General features: G+C 33.3%; 1 protein-coding gene across 1 annotated transcript in view; it reads left to right on the top strand.

Moving 5' to 3' along the window:
* Window positions 1-4,082: 4,082 nt before the first annotated feature.
* Window positions 4,083-20,776, top strand: part of LOC133173950 (uncharacterized) — a 108,427-nt gene continuing 91,733 nt past the window's right edge. The window contains exons 1-10 of the mRNA XM_061309014.1: window positions 4,083-4,151; window positions 8,115-8,219; window positions 8,680-8,790; window positions 10,284-10,452; window positions 12,998-13,176; window positions 13,749-13,871; window positions 17,163-17,293; window positions 19,553-19,792; window positions 19,900-20,014; window positions 20,435-20,557. Coding sequence (XP_061164998.1) covers window positions 4,083-4,151; window positions 8,115-8,219; window positions 8,680-8,790; window positions 10,284-10,452; window positions 12,998-13,176; window positions 13,749-13,871; window positions 17,163-17,293; window positions 19,553-19,792; window positions 19,900-20,014; window positions 20,435-20,557 — 1,365 coding nt within the window. The remainder of the gene's footprint in view (window positions 4,152-8,114; window positions 8,220-8,679; window positions 8,791-10,283; window positions 10,453-12,997; window positions 13,177-13,748; window positions 13,872-17,162; window positions 17,294-19,552; window positions 19,793-19,899; window positions 20,015-20,434; window positions 20,558-20,776) is intronic.

The following is a 20,776-nucleotide window of genomic DNA, read 5'->3' on the forward strand; positions in this document are numbered from 1 at the left end:
AGCTTTGAATCAATAAAACTAAATGTTGTCAAAAATTTAGAATGCTACTTTGCAATTCAGCCACAAACTTCTACAAATTTTGATTAAGACAAGGGGAATATGCCACAACATATGAAAGCTAAAGGTCAAGGAAAGCCTTTGACTTAATTGACAAGTGTATGCAGAAATAATATATGTAAAAATGTCAGTTTGCTGCTTGATGACCCAGGTTTATTAAATTTTTGTTTTCCCTTATAGCTTATCTTGATGGTTTTGAGGCAGTTTTGAGGGTGAGTCCTATATGATTTCAAAAGAAAGAAAAGATCCTTTTCATTCTCTGATTTTTAAATTTTTCATTAAAAAGTATTCTAAAAATGTGAAATAATCATTTAATACGAAAAATTTGAAATGTTCTTTATGTGTAAAAAAAATTATCATCTTAAAACCATTTCGCTGGATTTAATATCTGAATTCTGATCGGGTTTGGAATTCCATCTTCATGGAATTTTGGTAACAGGTGCCAGAGATGGGAAACAATGTGTATGACAAAATTTGAAGCTGAAAAGCGTCCGAGTAACATATAAAAAGGTTTGTTCAATGTTTTGTAACGTTTTTCCTCTTTGTGCACCGAATTATCTACTGTGGTAGTAAAATTATTAATTTACTTAAAAATTATTTACACCGGAAGTTGCATTGTATCTATGGAAGCCATCAAAATTATGAATGATATTTTGATCGAGGACATTGTTAAGGATTCCTGCTGTCAGTGGTAGTTCTATTATTTTTTGTTATTAATCTTTGCAATTATACCCATAATTATAATATAACATATAAAAGGAAAACTTGAATTTGTGCTGCATTTATCGAATTTGACGCTATATATAGTATATTTACATTTAGCGAGGATAACAGCTATGACAAAAATGCATTTATATGCAGTATTGTTAAATATGTATGATATTTTGAGATAGAAAAATGTATGTTTATTTTTTACAAGTAAAATTTGTTCAAGAATCCAGAAGATATGTCTGAACTAAAGTTACACAAATTAGAACGGAACATTTGGTATCTTGCCAGTACACTTTAAAGAGTAAACATTATTTTAAAATGGCTTAAATTGGCTTATTTACTTTCAACATGCATGCAAACTTCATAAACCTGTATTGTCAGGTTTATGCTGTGTTTAATGGCTTATGCTGTGTTTAATTTTATGATAATATGATAGACTCTTCTGCTATGCAACAATCAAATCTATGATCATGATGATTATGGTAAAAGATTAAATTTTACTGTGATTTAAATCAGTGAAATTAGTTAGAACATTTGAGCCAAAGGCTCAAGTGCATATTTTTTTCTAAAAAATTCAGATATGGGCTATGAAAGAAAAAGATATAATTAATTAGAAATTCTTCACATGAGTTAGATTTAAGATTGTTAAACTCTTGTCCCATGGAATGAGCATGGGATCACAGTAGGCCTTAGAGAGGTTGTGGAGGTTTTGCATAAGGATACAGTTGGAAAGATCTTTTCAGATCAGCATGCAGTACAAATGTTGCAATACTAAATTTTAATGTAAGAGGCACTAATTGTACTCTACAAGTAGATTCACTAAATTTGCTCAAATCATGGTCCCCAGCATTAGGATGGAATTATAGGGTGTTAGTTTTTATGGTCTATGGGCCATCTAGTACTTGAACAGTTTTATAACAAAGAGTTAACTATTTCTATGGTCTCATCCGAAGGACCAGACTCCATGTCCCACAGTGGGAATTGAACCCGCAATGTAAGGATCAGCACCATGACTCTAGAGCAAATGCTCTAACCACTGCTTCACAATTGTTTTTTTGTATATATAAGCAAAACTAAATAGCAAAACAAATTTCTTACGAATTTTGGTTGTTGCACTATATAATTTTATGGGAGAATGACATTTTAGGGAGCAGACAATGTCCCATAATTTTGTGAAAATAAAGTTATTATGAATAAGAAATAATTCACAGTAGTGAAAATTGGATGTTTCTTTTTTTTTTTTTTTTAAACTTCTCAAAAACCACTGTGCCAAAAAAGATGAAAGTTATGTAAAAGCTTCCTGACAAAGTTTAGATTCAAGTTTGTTTAAATCATGATCCCAGGGGGTCACACTGGACATTCAAAGTTTTACATGGGTATATATAGGGAAAATCTTTAAAAATCTAATTCCCAAGAACAGATAAGCCCTGAAAAGAATTTCCTTTTCATAACTTCAAAGCCATGTTATTCATATAAGCTTACCGTATATACTCGCCTATAAGTCAGTTTTTTGGGAGTTTATTTTTGGTCCAAAACTCTATGTTCGACTTATAGGCCAGTCTTTAAAAACTGGTGTTTTTTGGACAACCAAGTATAGTATTTTATAAACATTTCGGAAGATTATCGTTTAACAAAGTCTGGGTATATTATATAAATATGTATACTAAGATTATACAAGAAGTACAAGTATTTACATATTTTAATATTTTATTTTTATCAAAAGTGTGTATCCCTTATTTGTTTAATGAATCAGAATTAAATAACGGCATCATTTTTCAAAATATTAATTGAAACCAGGTTAAAACATCAGAGGATTAATTTGAAATTGTCAACTGATTCTGGCAAAAAGTTGTACCGACTTATAAGCGGGTCAGTGGCAAATCCCTCCAAAATAACCACAAAAAATACAACCGACTTTTATAGGCAAGTAGCTCCATGTTGTGTGGATGTTGAAGTAAGGGTGGGGCCATAATAAGGGGTCACAGTTTTTCATGGTAATATACAATTTTGAAAATCTGATGAGGAACAGCAAGTTTCTCAATTTAGCATTGTGTCCCATGGGCCTCTTGTTTCTCTTTTAGAGTATTAAAGTAAAATTATTAATAAATAAAATCATTCTCTTCTCAAGAACAACGTTGTGACAATTAAATATAAACGCATCCATGGATTAGTGAATGAGGGTTATTGGAAATTATTTCTCAATTTATGGTCTTGAGAGGGTTCTCAGGGGTTCAGTAAGAGCTGCATGGTCAAAATTTGAATTATGTTTGAAGTGCATGACTAAAATTATATCAATTCTAGAAAGTTGGACAGTTTACCTTTAATTTTCAGATAAGAACCACAGTTCTAGAATTTAATGTTAAATACTGTGTACATGCAGTCATGAGTATTGATCAAATAATAACAGCAATGTACATAATTAAAGTGACATGCAGCTATTATTAGGTTTGTATGTCATCTTAAAACTCTGAAATTTTCAACTTCATTCATATCAAAACCAAGGGGGTAATTATTAACTTAAAATGTACGTAAGAAATCCTTGGTTAAGGATTTTTAGATACACTATGATCAAAACAGGATTAAACCTTTTCAAAAGAAAATAAGATGTGTATTAGGTGGTCCCTTACATATATCATTAAAACCTGAGTCAAAACTTGAATGTAAGCTAGGTTCCTTTTTTATAATTTATTTAAATTTATTGAAACCAGGACCCAGGGAACCTTATATAGGGGTTCAGTGTTTTACACAGCAATATTAAGAGAGAAAAAAATCATACAGGGCAACCATTATACAATGTGAAGCATGTTCATATTATGTTTGATACATTATCTTCTTGTGCAGGTGCCAAGGCCTCAGTATAGGGGTTTCATATTTTCAACGAGGTTTATAATAAAAAATCAAGAACATGTTAGTAAGATTTACTCCTTGGATTTCAGGTGACAAATAATCAGACTCATGTCTCCTCAAAAGATCTTTAATTAACCATAATTTTAAGTTTTCATTTTTTATGTCATTGATGCATGGCTTCAAAGCATGCAGCTTTTGTAGACGTATTATGTACAGGGTCAAGATTTTCTTAACAGGGGGCAGCACAAACTATTTAAAACCTTTTATAAGAATTACATTTTCAAATTAGCAGCAGAAAACATTTGAGTTTTGAATAACTACATTGAATATTTAATCGAATTTAAAATGCCTATACATTTAAATTAGTAAGTATTAGGGAGACTTCCTTAAGTGTATGATATATAGACAATGTATGGTGTTTTTTCCTTTACAGAAGTGCATTCTGAGGATATGAGGATAGAGCCGAGATGACTGCGATAACGTACGATAGGGAGGAGTCGGTCCTCCGAGGACAGATACCCTTACACAAGTTTAAGGTCAGTCATGAAAATATCAAGGAAAGTTGTTTTTGCTTTGGAAGATATTTTTCCATTAGATTTTTAGGTCACATGAGTCACTCAGGTGACCTACTGCTATCCGTTTTTGTCTGTCGCCGTCCATCGTGCATTAACATTTGAACATTTTCATCTTCTTCTCTGAAACCACTGAACCAATTTCAACCAATTTTGGTATGTTGCATTGATGGGTGAAGAGGAACAAAATTGTGAATTTCATGGTCTCTGTCCCCCCTGGGGCCTGAGGGGTAGGGCAAAAACCACTAAAATTGATGCAACCTTTAAAAATCTTCTTATTTACTCCTGGACATCAAGCAGTCAAACTGTTGATGTGATTATAATAAGCATTGAGCCCTCTACCAAAATTGTGAAATTCATGGCCCAGGGTCAGGGGTTCTGGTGTTAGAGCAGGGCTCTATTGATTATATTCTGTATATACTCGCCTATAAGTTGGTCCGCCTATTAGTCGGATGTATTCTTAAAGCTTAAATTGAAGGGATGGAACCACTAAAATACCAGTCTTTTTATAACTCTCATATAAGTCGGATAATGAGTTTTGGATCAAAGTTTAACTCCCAAAAAACCGACTTATAGGCGAGTACATGTATATACGGTAGTGAAAAAGCATTAATTCTTTGAAAATCTTCTTCTCTGCTCCTGAGTATTAAACTAACCAAGTATATAGTTATGAAGAACAAGAGTGCCTCTTCCAAAATTGTGAATTTCATGGCCCCAGGGTCAGAGGTTCTGGTGTTAGGGTGGGGCTTTATTGATTATATAATGAAAATGCATTAATTCTTTGAAAATCTTCTCTGCTCCTGAGTATTAAATAAACTAACCAAGTATATAGTTATGATGAGCAAGACTGCCTCTTCCAAAATTGTGAAATTCATGGCCCCTTGGTCACGGACTTCCCTCACGGTCAAGATATTGATTTCAGATGATTGACCCTCCATTGTCACGCTTCCCAGCATAGTCGTCGATCAGCGACCGTGTTTGTTTGCACAGTCCGCTTTCCCTCGAGGCATGCCAGATGCATGGAAGTCGTAGTATAAACACAATTAACTACTCAAGTCATTAAAAAGTAGGTGTAAATACTAAAATGCAACAAAAATTTAACCATGGCGCAGCTCGTTTAACCATGGCGCACATAAATTTAACCATGGTGGGCCGCCATGGTAAAACCCCTTGTGGAGAACCCTGTGTTCTCCTGGCTAGGGCTCTGTTAACTTGTATTCTGCTGAGCAAAGTTATTCCCCTTTGCCATTCACCTTTGATAATTAATCACTGTAAATAATGTATTTGAAAGGTTAATAGAATGAGAGAATTATGCAAGAATATTTATTGTATAATACAAAAAGTACTTTCATAGTTTTAATGATCAGGTAGACTTGGAAATAATAGATGAATAAAAATGAGACAAAATTAACTTATCTTTTTAAGGGGAAGAAAGACCTTATCTTTTTAAAGGGAAGAAGGACCTTGAGCTGAAAAAATACTTGTCATTCAATTTTTTTCATATTTTGTATATTTCTAGCTAAGTATGTCCCACATATCTAAAAGCAGTTATATCGTTAGGTTTCTTACCTTATTTTAGAGATATTGATTGACAAATACTATGCCCTACAGTATCTAAGTGGAGTTTTAATTCTCCATGTTTCTGGGCTCATTACTCTGTCCATAATGGGATTTTTAAGCATATATAAAAAATATGCAAATGAACATGTATCTTTCAAAATATTTCAGAGTATGCATAGGGTTTTAAATTAAAAAAAAACAAGTTTCTTCTATCACACTGCATCTGGGTAGGGAAAATTACAAACTTTTTAAGACCACCTAAACAACAAAAAACGTAATTTACAAAAAATTCTATCATTCAATATTTTTTAATTTATGTTGAAATGCAAGTCCTTCATATTATTGATTAACTGTAAAAATTTCGAATGGTGAAGCTGACCTTAATATTGCACAGGACATCGTTAAAGAAGACATAAGCATGACAAAAACGTGTCATGTTTACATTTCTCAAGTACGGGAAAAACCAACTATGACGTCACACGTAAGCTAAATAAGCGTAATAAGATATATCTACATAAGATTTCCGTCATCAGCCATGCAAAAATAATTTTTGTGTTCCCCGTTTCTCAAAATATTTCATCATATACTGATTACGACCTGTTTTTACATAATAATACCGCGCCTGCATTCACTGAGTATGATCTTGCTGTACTAACAGATCGTGTATGACGTCACCCTCTTGCTGGATGCGCAGTTTAGGGAAACAGAGGAGTGGATCAATCTTTTTCAGAATTTTTTAATGTTTGCAAGAATGTTAAAACTTTTAATTTTTTTTAATTTAAGATGGTAATTAAAGAAAAAAATTGTCAAAGAAATGTACAAGAACTAATGCTTTACACGTTTTGAACTTATATAAACGGAGACTATGACATAGTTTAACAGGGTCATGTACCATGTGTCCTTCATCCCCTTAATAATGTTCTTCTAAGGCCAAGAGAGGCCAATGTGAGAGGTAATAATATGGGGTTAAAAAAATAGGCATTTTGTTAGTAGTCTGCATGTAATAATGATAAATGGGAGACAGATAGATACTAGACCAATTATTTTGTTGATGCTTATCATACTACATTTCTTACTTTTGGGCAACAAAGCTTCATTTATCAGTTTATGGATCCTCTAAATTGTTGTATTGTACTCAGGTGACTGTTAAGGCCCATGGGCCTCTTGTTAGCTCTACTGGTCAGAGACCGGAAGAGCTTATGCTATAGTAAGGTGTCCATCATCCATCTGTCTGTCTGTCAGTCTGTCTGTAAAAATTTTTTCAAAACCCTACTCCTACAGTTTTGGCCTGATTTCAATATAACTTGGCACACGAGTAGACTACACTAAGATACATAATTTAGTGCAACAAGTTTCGATTTCGATGAATGATGTTGCCATGGACACTAAAAGTAGAAATTTCTGGGAAATTCCTTTAAAACGTTACTCCTCTGATTTCAATATAATATGGCACACAATTAGTCTACTCTACGATACATGATACTCTTTATCTGTTTTTGGTTTTGTTGAATGGCGTTGCCATGGTCACTAAAATAGACATTTCTGTGAAATACTTCCAAAATGCTCCTCCTCCTACAGTTTTGGTTTAATTTAATATAACTTGGCACACAATTGGACTACATTAAGATAAATAATTCTATTTATTGCTGTTGCAAAGTTTCAAATCCATGTGCTACTTTTCCTTTGTTATATGTACAATCCAGTAGAGCTACATCTCATCAGAGACTTCTGGTTTATTTGATCCTGACTGATTTATTAATATTTTGGGTATTCCATAGCAAAACATGGACACTGTTATTTTATAGGGGTACCACTCTTATTTTTAACTCCTCCTTCATTGCTAAATAAAGTTAAATCTGATTTTCACAAAATCTGTAATAAATTATAAAGCTTCTGTTTTACATTTTGTTCAAACAGGTATTGGGGTTTCCAATGCAAAACATAGACTTTGCCATTATACGAAAGCAGGGGTATCATTCTGTGAGCTCAGTACTTTCAGTTCCTATAGTTTAGATAGTGTGAAATCTACACATTAATATATCTTATTACAGTTTGTTAAGATGGAGAGAAAGAAACAACCATAGATTAGCTGTGCTTTTTATGTACAGTATATTGCTTGAAAAAGTATTGAGGGGTACAACTGTAAATTAGATTTTTTTCCCATTCTAAAGTATATACTGGCAAAATTTTTGGGGGTGGGGTGGGGCAGCAACTGCACAGCCCCCCTCCCCTTTTTCTTTAGGTTCCTTTAGGTTTCATTCTTCTTAGTTTGTAAATGTTTAACAAAATGTGGGGGGGCACAGCTTCCCCAGTTCTTAAAGGCTTGCTTCTACTTGATTTCTTAAAGATTTCTTGCTTTTTAAACAGGAAAACTTGGCAGAGTTGAAGCTAGATGAAGTGACAGAAATAAATTTCAGTAGCAATGGCTACTGCACGGATGCCGTGATCAAAGTGATCCATGACCATACAAAGGTAAATCATTATGCTAGCCTTACATGATAAGAATTTATGCCAAAGCCACAAATAATGAGAAATGCAACTGATTGAATGAATACTACATTACTTCTCCAAACTTAGTAAGATTTGCTGGATCAAGAACAGGAAGTTGTTTTCTCTTTGATTTACTCATATATGTCTCTCAGTTAGTGATCCTAATTAAGCATTGAATCATTATTTTTTGAAAGACTTATAATCCCAACAAGCCTTTCTTGTTTGCACCTCCAACACTCAACATGATCATTTTTAAGCAGGATCGAATTGTCTAAACTGTCTATTGTGAATTGTGTATCAGGATTCATCTCTATTTTTACGCAGCAATTTACAATGTCTTGATTATGAAAATTGAATTTGAACTCATATTATTCACAATGTACATTAAAATGAAGTATAAGCAAAGGTAGATCTATATTGCTATTTCACTTTTTTTTTTCAGGGGACCACTTTAAAGAATTTGAAGAATGTGAACTTGGGAGGCTGTGACCTGTTAACTGATCATGGAATGAAGTGGTTAGCTGAGGTGATAGCAGGAGCCCCTGTCAGTTCTGTAAGTCTCTGTTAATTTATTCACAGAAGAAGCTGTAAATAAATAAATTCATTGATAGTAGAAGTCCTTGTATCTGTGACTCTGTTAATTTATATCTATTTAGGTCTATCTATATCAACCCTGTCATTGTTAATATATGAATAGGCAGAATCTTTGTAGCATTAGTGCCATCATTTATTCATTGATATTCATTGATTGACATACTCTGTATCATGAGGATCTTTGTTTATTCATTGATAGACATACTCTTTGTATCATCTGTGTTGTTGTTTATTCATTGATAGACATACTCTCTGTATCATCTGTGTTGTTGTTTATTCATTGTTAGACATACTCTCTGTATCATCTGTGTTGTTGTTTATTCATTGATAGACGCACTCTCTGTATCATCTGTATTGTTGTTTATTTATTAATAGACATACTCTCTACATCATCTCTGTCTTTGTTTATTCATTGATAGACATACTCTCTGTATCATCTGTGTTGTTGTTTATTCATTGATAGACATACTCTCTGTATCATCTTTGTTGTTGTTTATTCATTGATAGACATACCCTCTGTATCATCTGTATTGTTGTTTATTTATTAATAGACATACTCTCTACATCATCTCTGTCTTTGTTTATTCATTGATAGACATACTCTCTGTATCATCTGTGTTGTTGTTTATTCATTGATAGACATACTCTCTGTATCATGTGGATCTTTGATTATTCATTGATAGACATACTCTCTGTATCATCTGTGTTGTTGTTTATTCATTGATAGACATACTCTCTGTATCATCTGTGTTGTTTATTCATTGATAGACATACTCTCTGTATCATGTGGATCTTTGATTATTCATTGATAGACATACTCTCTGTATCATCCCTGTTGTTATTTTTTTCATTGTTAGAGAGAATCTCTTTATCATTTATGTTGCCATTTATCCATTGATAAATACATATTGATAAGAGTCATTCAACTGCTTCAACATTTTTAGACCGTGACCTTTCCTTTTACCTCACTTTTCAAAATTTGTATTTAGCTCAGTTTCAAGATTTTCTTTTGAAACTTTATATGCTGATGCAAATTAAATATTGGAGAGATCTTTAACTTCATCATATTTTAAAAATAAATTGAAATGAAATTGAGATATTTGCTTCTTAGAAATCTATTTGATTGTCAATTTCAATGACTTTGTAACTCAGTATACTATACAGAGTTGCCAATGAAGTTTTTGCTTGTGGACTTCTGAACCTTCTTGACAACAAATAACTGAACATTTGTTCCCTGTGATTCTATTAGATTGCTTAATCCCAATACCTTACTTTGAAATTTGAATCACTATATTGTAAAAGAGGAGTTAAATACCAATACAATATATCTTGTAGTGTTCTGGGTTTTTTTTTCATGGTTTTATTAAGAAATTTTGTAGGCATTGCAACACAAAGTTTACCATTTGATATTTTTTTATCAAAATTATCACAAGTTTTATTGCTTTATTATAGGTCAACCTGGACTCCTGTGAAAAAGTAACAGATGTTGGACTATCACTTCTCAGTGAAGAGCTGAAGGAGGGTCTTTGTAGAATATCAGTCAGAGATATATCATTGAGATATATTACAACACTCAAAAGAAAAATAATGGTTGGATCGCCAGTTTTTCCACACATCGGAGGTGAGATATAAATTTTATTTATCCTTGTTCCTCTGCTTTGTAAGTACCCAATGATACATTTATAAATATCAAGTTTAACATAGGAAAAATAGGAGAAATTGTCATTTGTGAAAATGCAAGGCTGCAGTTAATCAAAGCAACTGAATATGATGCATATTTCTCCATGTGTAAATCCAAGTGAATAGTAATTATATCCATCCCTCGTCTCATTCAGTGTAAATCCAGAAACTGGGTTCAAATTTATTATATCTAATTCCTTAAAGGGTTTTTATCACGTACGTCTCAAAATATTTTGATATGACAAAGTTTACATGCTATTAAAATCATATATTTAAAAATCTTTGCTAGAAAATTAATATTTTTGATGTTTCAGCGATTCAAAGTTTGAATTTCTCAATACGCATATTTTGATCACCGATGTTACGCGCCGTTGCTCTGACATCATAGGTGTCAATACTGGTCAAGCGAAGTACTTATTGTGTGTACAAAAGGGCTCATTTGTTGTGTCTATTAAACCTGCTAGAAAATGATTAAGAGATAATTGGATAATTGACAGCTAGTAAGGTATAATTTATGGCTTTAGGGTGCACAAATCTGCACAAGAAAGGTTTAAGAAAGAAATTTTTTGTCCACATTTCCTGGGCTTGGTCGAGAAATATTCTGCAAATGAGATGGAGTTTATCTCCATTTAGAATAATCGTTTATGCCCGATCGCTCCCAAATTTTTTTCTGTCCTATAAAATGTTTTAAGGAAAGATACCTCTAAAAAAATGATAAATGACAAACACGCATTTTTAAAAAGTCGCACAGAATGTAGAAGGAATGTTGTGAATTTCGTAATGGCGAAGGGTGCCATTGAAGAAGTGTCATTTATAGTACATGATATTCACCGCTGGAACAGATAAAAGATGTACAGGATTATTTATTTATAATTAATTCAAATAATAATGAAGGAGAATTTAAAATTCCCATATTTATAAATATTTACGATGTTAAACTTTAGTAATTCGTTCTATTTAGTCGAAGTCCCGAGTTGTCAACGGCCTCGTCTTCGGTCACCTCTCCGATTCTCGGCATATTTTCTGATTATTTCTCTCTGCAAGACGTTCATACATAAAAGATTGACCATCTATAACCAAAGGAGTATAGTCGATGTCAAAATTTCAACCGGCCATATTGTGTATTCTATTTATTTAGTGTAAAAATCTATTCAATATATTTTTTCTTAAGATAAGCTTTACGAGTTCTATTGACCATTGACACCTATGATGTTTCAGTACCACGTGACCCCTATCTGATTAATGGAGATTTTTACTTCGAGGACCCTATTTTACGGGCGTTTTATCGTCTAATTATGGCCGTTTTCAACATTATTTCAGAATTAAACGATAATTATATGTTTCAAGAATATAATAGTGTTTCATTTTTAAGAAATTTAGATACATGATAAAAACCCTTTAAGAAAAAAGACTTTGCTCCACCATGAATATGGTGAAAACATTAAAAGTTTGTCATGTTTGCCTTCTATGTCCTTGCATTTATCTTTCTATCACACATAGCATTTAACTCAGTTTCAAAGAAACTATAAAATATTTTTAATAAAACTTTGTACAAAAATGCATATTGGTCAGAGCAATTCAAATGTGTCTTCATTTTCTTACTTTTACCTTCCTAATGACCTTCACTTTTAAAAATATTCAACAAACTCCACCCAGTGAATTCAACTGTGTCATAATCTGACCTTGACCTTTCCTATTACTTATGAACTTTTATCATTTTGCTTTGAGTTAATTTGAGTTCCATATAGGATTAGAACATACAAATCCATAGACAGATAAGTCTCAAAGAAAATTCCTTCATTTACCCGGTAGATAAAATTTGTTTAGCTCATGCATGTATTGTAGCCAGTGGCCTCTAATTAATAAAATGAAGGGTGGTCTTTTGGAGGTAGGGCAAGTAAATGTATATGACAACTGTAATAAAATATTGTTTAAATAAAATAAGGACAAGTTAACGTAGTAAACTGTCATAAAGTTGAATATAATGCCCTGTTCACACGGAGAGTTTAATTCGCAGTAAATTAATGTGAAGTAAAATAATGCAAAGTAACTAATGTGAATGAAAATTTGATTTCTACAGTAAGGCTATTCAGTAATGCTATTATGACGTTGTTTGCAAATCACGTCACATTGTGCAGAGCAGATCCATTTGACAAAACGTCATAGTGTCTGTACACATTTCAGTGATTATTTTCCTTTTTTTCACTAAAACATAGCATAAGTACCTATATCTGACCACCATTATGTGGCATGTTACCTAATTTTTTTCCATTACACATGCATCAAATTTAATTCAAATTAGCTTTGCATAGTGTTCACACAGAGCAAATGCAGTTATTTTAATGCACAGTAAATTTAATTCGCATTAAATACCCCATGTGAATGCGGTTCAAATTTAATTTGTAATAACTTACATTTAATCCGAATTAAACTCCTCTTGTGAACAGGCCACAAGACAAAGTTTTCACTCTTTTCTCTTTGTACAGATACCTTGGATAACAAGACAGGAAATGTCCTAATTGTTCCCCATCCCAGCGTCAAACAGAGCCTGGCCAGCTCCCTCAGTGGGGGGAGTGTGACAGCCAGTGAGGGACTCCATCACTACCCCCTTGTCAAGTTTGAGGAGGACTGGAAACTGAACATTAATGAAGTCAGCATGAACAATGTAAGTAGAAGGCAAGATTCTGTTTATTCTGTAATTTACAGTCAAATCTCATCATCTCAAACTCTATGGGATAAATAAAAAACTTTAAGATAGCCAGATCGAGATTAGAGATATTTAGAGTGAAATACTCCAATAAAGAGGACTTCCAAATAACCAACATATCCATTGTATTCAAGATGGCAATGTTCAAGATACCAAAGTTCAGCTGTATTTTTATTAGAAGGAAATTATTTTTTCTCTCTGCAAAATTTCTCCATGACCATGGGTTTAGAATTATTTAATTCTAATGTAAATGATAGGTATTAATGATGATTGAATTTAGGTCCAAAGGACGGATGAAAAAGGAGAAAAACTTTTTTTTTTGCATCAGAAAATTAAGGAAGTCATGAAGAATGAAGCAAGATGTTTTCTTTTTTAAAAATTGAGAATATGTTTTTGACTGTGACTTTCATCTCTATCACATGTTAGTCTGCTTTTCATTTGAAAGCATTATCCCTTTGTTATTGATTGTTAATTGTAAGCCATTTTTCATGCAGTCTGCAGACTGAAGAAATGTGTGTATATTTTTGTAGCCCCTGTTTGATGTTCTGGCCAGCAGTAATCCTGTACAGGTTATAATTCCATTTGATGCATCAGCTGTTCCAAAAGAGGTTTCTTCCCATGTCAAGGACACCATTACCAGAATATCCATGAGGGTATAGGAATCCTTTCTGTTTTTAGCTCACCTGAGCTGAAAGCTCAAGTGAGCTTTTCTGATCACCTGGTGTCCGGCATCCGTCCATCTGTCTAGCTGTCTAGCTGTCCATCCGTCTGTAAACTTTTCACATTTTCAACTTCTTCTCAAGAACCACTTGGCCAATTTTAACCAAAATTGGTACAAAGCATCCCTGGGTGAAGGAGATTCTAAATTCTTAAATTGAAGGGCAAAGCCTCCTCCCAAGGGGAGAAAATCAATAAAAGGCAAAATTGTTCAAATCATGGCCCCCGGGGGTAGGGTGGGGCCACAATAGGGAATCAAAGTTTTACATTGAAATATATAGGAAAAATCTTTAATATTCTTCTTCTCAAGAACCACTGGACCAGAAAAGCTGAAACTCATGTGAAAGCATCTTTGGGTAGTGTAGATTCTAAATTGTTCAAATCATGGCCCAAAGGAGTAGGGTGGGGCCAAATTAGGGAATTAAAAGTTTTACATTGAAATATTGGAAAAATCTTTTAAAAATCTTCTTCTCAAGAACCACAGGGCCAGAAAAGCTGAAACTTACATAAAGGCATCCTTGGGTAGTGTATATTCTAGTGTTGTCATCGAGTACCCATTTAACCGTCGAACGATGCAAGTATCAGTTAGTAAAACTGCTACTCGGTTACTAGTAATTTTAACATATTGAAATTGGCATAAAAAATGCAATTTTGTTCATAAATTTCTATATTTAATTACCGTTATTTAACAGTAGACTTGACCTAGCGTTTTACAAATACGAACCGATTTGTTTTGATAAGTATTTCACAAATTATCTAATTGGAGGCTTTGATTGCCAAGGGATATATGGTTTGTTCCCGTTTTGCTCACATTTGAATTTCAGGTATTGAAAAAATGTGTGCAAAATGGGAATTTGTCCAGGTAAGATAATCATAGTTGTGAATTTGGAGAAAAAGAAATCTACGACAAGAATACGAAGAAAAATGATTAATTTTGCATTAATTTTTTTCTATTTTGATTTATTTCTGTAATTTCAAATTAAAAAAAAATATTTCAAAACATAAAAAATATCATAAATACTAATCAAAACTATAATTACAATGTACATTCATATGATACTAACTTGGCAAGTTAATTTTTTTTTTTATTAAGATTGAATTCATTAACTCATTCATATTATCTTCAAGAAATTAAAAAAAGGGGGGGGGGGCGGCGGCGGCGTGACGATATTTGTCTGATTTATCAACTTCAGTTGGATTGGGCAGTTAAATTTTCAAACTTTGTTCCTTTAAATATATATTATGATGCATTGGTGAAATACAGGTAATTCCAGGTAAACCCCAGACAGAGATCCGACTATAATTGCTATCAAAACATATTTCACACTTATTTTTCTATACCTAATTATCATATGTGTGCAAAACGGGAACACACTGGATATATAATGTTTGAAGGCTTGAGTTAATTATAATTACCTCTTATAAATTTGTGCTAGTCTACAGTATAAAAGATTAAAGAGGACGCCGCCATATGCATAAAAATATTTTTAAAGAATGACTGAATTTAAATCCATAAGGTGTAAAATATTTGAAATGGAATTAACATACAGGGGTTATTATAGATTGAAATTTAAATCTGAAGCAAGTGATTTATCATAAAGGACATCCCACAAAATAACAAACTATTACAGAATGTTCAGTACAAAAAAAAATTAGCTTAACAAATATTTAATATTGTGTGTTTGTAATTAAGAATAAAGTTCATAAGCATTGCATTTGTGTTTTATATATACCGGTATATAAATAATGAGATAAATATAGAAATGGTAACAACGTTACATATACAAAATGTATATCAGTTACAATTGAGTATTTATACTGCAAAAAAAGGTGTTTTGAGGTCTAAAGAAAAACCATCCAAGTAACCTCTTACTCGATCGAAAAAAGTAAGTGAGTACCCAATTACTAATAATCATCCGATTTGACAACACTACTATATTCTAAATTGTTCCAATCATGGCCCTTGGAAATACTGTGGGGACACATTAGGGACTCAGAGTTTTACATAGATATATAAAGGAATTATCTTTAAAAATTTTCTTCTCAAGAACCACTGGACCAGAAAAGCTGAAACTTACGTGAAAGCATCCTTGGGTAGTGTAGATTTTAAATTGTTCAAATCATGGCCCCTGGGGGTAGGTTTGGGCCACAATAGGAAATCAAAGTTTTACATTGAAATATATAGGAAAAGTCTTTTAAATTTTCTTCTCAAGAGCAAGTGCTGCGTCAGAAAAGCTGAAACTTACATGGAAACTTCCTAAGGTAGTGTTGATTCTAAATTGTTCAAATCATGACCCCCAGGAGTAGGGTGGGCCACAATAAGGGAAATCTGGTGAAGAACAGTAGGGCCAAAGTTACTCAGGTGAGCATTGTGGTCCATGGGTCTCTTTTTTTTTGACGCTGCCATTCTTTCTATAACATTGGGGTTACCCTTCTCTTATCCACAACTCTTCCTATACCACAGATTAAAATTTTATGAGACTTTAACAGAGTCTTTATTACAACATGCAGTTGTGCTCCAGACCTATGACCTGTCCAGATATTAGGGGTTTCCCATAGCAAAAAAGGACTTTCCCATTATACTCATATCAAAGCAGAGGGTATTTTTTGAGCTCATTGCTGACAGTACCTCTAGTTTCTTTAATATTGGGAATACACATCTCTTAGCTGCAACAACTCCTGTATCATTGAATGAAATTTTAATTTTTGCAAGACTTTCACAGAATCTTTAATATGTTGATGGTTCAAACGCTAGGGTAAATGCATATATCTATTCAGTTCTAATCTAGACCTGTCTAGTCAAACCACATGTGACATTTTGTACACTAGAATCTGATATCACATGACATCGTATGTAAGTTGCATTACCAAAACAAAGTCTGAACAGTCTAATTTTAATAAAGAATGTTTAATCTTCTAATCTGCAAAATCCATTCAATCAATGGATCAAATTTTATTCATCAAATAATAATTAATTTGTTGTTTGTTTTTTTTTGTTAAACATTTGCTGTTACTGCAAGAATGTAGTTTGTGGCAAAATGCAATTTGCAAAGGATTGTGGGTGCAGGTTTACTTAATTGGCAAAGGAACAGTCACTACCTACTACTAATGATGATGTTTATATAAACAAATATGTTTTTCAAACATAAAAAGGTTATGAATTCTTTAAAAATTGCAAACTTGTTTTCTCTTTTTCCCATTACTCAATTATTGTGTTCTTTTTTTAGGAAAAAGCCAGTCCCATGATGGAAAGACACAGCCGACAATTAATGAAGACTGGATTTGATAGCGCTGATTGCTTCATGGATAAGAAATCAGTAGTTAGGCATGATTTTGATATCGAGACAGGGATTTTAGCGTAAGCCTTACATTATACAGATATGGTAAATAAAATTAGACTTACAAGGATAAATCATGCTCAGCTGTTTTCAGGGTCCCTCCATATTATAAAGGGAAAATTAAGAACAAACTATTTCAGTGAAGGTTTAGGACAATTATAATGATGTTGTTAAGAATTGACTTATTTAAGAAGAGTTCGTGCAAAGATTAATTTCTAGCCACCAGAGGCACTCAGTTCAGCTATTGCTTCCTGCTTTTGTCCATGTCTTCTGATCATAATTTTAGCTTCTCCTCTGAACCAGCCCCAATAAATTTAATCAGTATTAGTATGGGGTATGTTTGAGTGAAGCCTAGGGAAAGAAAATGTACTTTAAAAGGTCACCTGCAGTTTTTAGCTTACCTGAGCCAAAGGCTCAAGTGAGCTTTTCTGATCAAAATTTTTCCGTTGTCTGTCGTCAGCGTTGTCGTAAACTTTTCACATTTTCATCTTCTCCAGAACCACTGGGCCAATTTCAACCAAACTTGCCACAAAGTATCCTTGGGTTTTTTTTTGTTTGTTTGTGTATTGTTTAACGTCCCTCTCGAGAATTTTTCACTCATATAGAGACACCACCACTTGCCGGTGGAGAGCTGCAAATTTTGTTCTATACTTGGCACTTACAGCCATTGAGCAGTGAGGAGTCTTTTTCGTGCCAGCACCTACTGCGACACAGGACCTCGGTTTATACGGTCCTCAGGTAGTGTAGATTCAAGTTTGTTCAAATCATGACCCCCAGGGTAGGGTGGGGCCACAATGGGTGATCAAAGTTTTACATAGAAATATAGGAAAAAATCTTTAAAAATCTTCTCAAGAACAGCAAAGCCATGATTGGTCATATTTATATTTAAGCATCGTCAGGTAGTGTAGATTTAAGTTTTGTTCAAATCATGACCCCAGGGGATTGGGTGGGGCCACAATGTGCGATCAAAGTTTTACATAGGAATACATGTGTATATAGAAAAAAATCTTCTTCTCAAGAACAGCAAAGCCATGATTGGTCATATTTACATGTGTACATGGTATCTTCCTTAGGTAGTGTAGATTCAAATTTGTTCAAATCATGACCCCCACGGGTAGGGAGGGGCCACAATGGGCGATCAAAGTTTTACATAGGAATATATAGGAAAAATCTTTAAAAATCTTCTGATGAAGAACAGCAAAGCCATAATTGGTCATATTTAAATGAAAGCATCCTCAGGTAATGTAGATTCAAATTTGTTCAATTCATAACCCCCCAGGAGAATAGAGGGGCCATAACAGGGGATCATAGTTATACAAAGGATATATCAATAAAAATTTTCTTCTTAAGAACAGAAAAGCCATTATTTGTCATATTAATTCAAAAGCATCCCTATGAAGTATAGATTCAAGTTAGTTCAAATCACCCCCCCCCCCCCCACCCCGAACCACTTTTATATTAAAACTTTTCAACCTTTCAAGACTGAATTAATTTCTGCTTTTTCCTAGCCATAGTGCTCAGGTGAGCGATGTGGCTCCTTGATGAGTAGGACCAAAAATAAAGTGTTGCCCAGTTTATAGTAATGAAATGCAGACATTGCAGACACTTTACTAAAAAGTTACATAAAATATGTCATGGTTCTATATACACATGTAGATACACTTGGGGAGGTTAACTGAGGCTGCAAAAAATGTCAGTGTGATTGCTCTGTAATATTTCAAAGTAATATGCTGAATGTGGTAGCGTGCACATGGGGGTAATTTTTATGAATTTTGCTTGCAGAAAAATTCTGCAAAATTTAACCAAATTAAATGCAAAATCTCAGGGGTATTACCAGTTGGATAAATAAATCCCATATTTAAAATATGGAGAAGATGGATGGAGATGGGTTGGGAAAATCTAGTCCTGGTAAGACAGTTATAGAAGTGTAAGCTTATCACAAGTAATAGCCCATTGAGACTTACTTATATGATGCATATACATATATGAACCTTTAAACTTATGCATGCTTTTGATGGTACATCTGACCTAAATTTTAAGCTTGAGTGACTCTGGTTAAGGCCAGCAGTTAGGTCAGTTAATAGTTACTAGAAGTGGTATTCATACCAGACTTTGTTTGTATCTTTTGTTACCACATTGGATGTATGCTTTTAAAAGTACCTTTGGTTAATGTTAGCTTTGAGGTCATTACTACCTTATTGAAAGTGGAAATGTATGCTCATCTCCTTTTTTTATTCTGAATAAAAGGGAGGTGTCATTATTTGAACTTTTTCTTTTAGAAACATTATTATGGACAAGAAAGATGAAACGCCTGGCTGCTACTTCTCAAGACAACCTTTTTCCAAGTCATATCCATACTTTGAAATAGAATTGATTGAATACAACGGAAATCTCAATAAGCAAAGTGAAAATAAAGATGAAGATAAGGATGGTGTTATTATCGGTTGTCTTCATGAACAGTCCTTCATCTTCAGAAATCCGATGGATTCCAAAGTCGACAAAGGTGGAGAAGTCCAAGCGTATGTGTGACGAACTTTTCGTTTTCACTTTATTGTTGCTCTGCTTTTGGAGACCATTGATTGATTATCTTTCATTAAATTTAAATTTTGTTTTAATTCTAATTCAGCTTTGAGTTTAAGAAGATAGGTGACAGATATGGGTTTGGAATACAAGGAGAATGGCAGTCTGAATATATGGCTGGTGGAAACTGTACCTTTTATTCTACAGTTAATGGAGTGGATGTAAGAACATATAGTCAGCATAATAAAGAATTAATGCAGATGTCTTTTTATTGCACAACTTTCTGGTTCTCTCAAAGTGACAAAAAAAGTCTTTGGTGATGTAGAACTGCAAAATCTGCTAATGCAGAAATTTTAATACATTTGCAAGTTCAGATGATCCACCATACAGTTGTTACACAGATATATCTTTATCAATTACAACCATTAAGCTATAGATGTATGTGATGCCTTATTCCCATGTTCTTTGCAAGATAGCCTTGCAAGACACAAAGGAGATTCCTCCTTAGTAAAAAGGATGTTTTTCTGGTTACTTAGTATTGTACAGAAAGTATGTACAGTTAAACTGTGTTTCTCAAAGAAATAAAGACACATATATGTATATTAAGTGAAATCTTTTTATGCATCCTTGGTTCTTTGCAGGCAACTGATAAATCCATGTTGAGTGGAGACCCACTTACGACCAGGAACTACTACCCATTTGTGACGGTAATGGCAAGTGTCAAAGCTAAAGTGAAGATCCTGCACTACTCGGCACCACCTAAGGTAAAATTGTTAAAAGAAAAGTTTGAGTTGTTTACATGTCTGTCATTTGAATTTTGCTTAAAACATGTCTGGATCTTTAAACCTTATACTGTAAATGTATTATATTTGATTGTACCATATTTAACAGATATTGATTTTACAAGTTAGCATAGTTTTGGTTTAGTGCTTTCTGAATGTGCTAGATATAAATATATACTTACAAGATGGTTAGCAACATAC

Source organism: Saccostrea echinata, unplaced genomic scaffold (genome assembly GCF_033153115.1).
Source record: "Saccostrea echinata isolate AGI-Se365-2 ecotype Australia unplaced genomic scaffold, CSIRO_AGI_Sech_v1 ptg000056l, whole genome shotgun sequence".
Classification (NCBI taxonomy): Eukaryota; Metazoa; Mollusca; class Bivalvia; order Ostreida; family Ostreidae; genus Saccostrea; species Saccostrea echinata.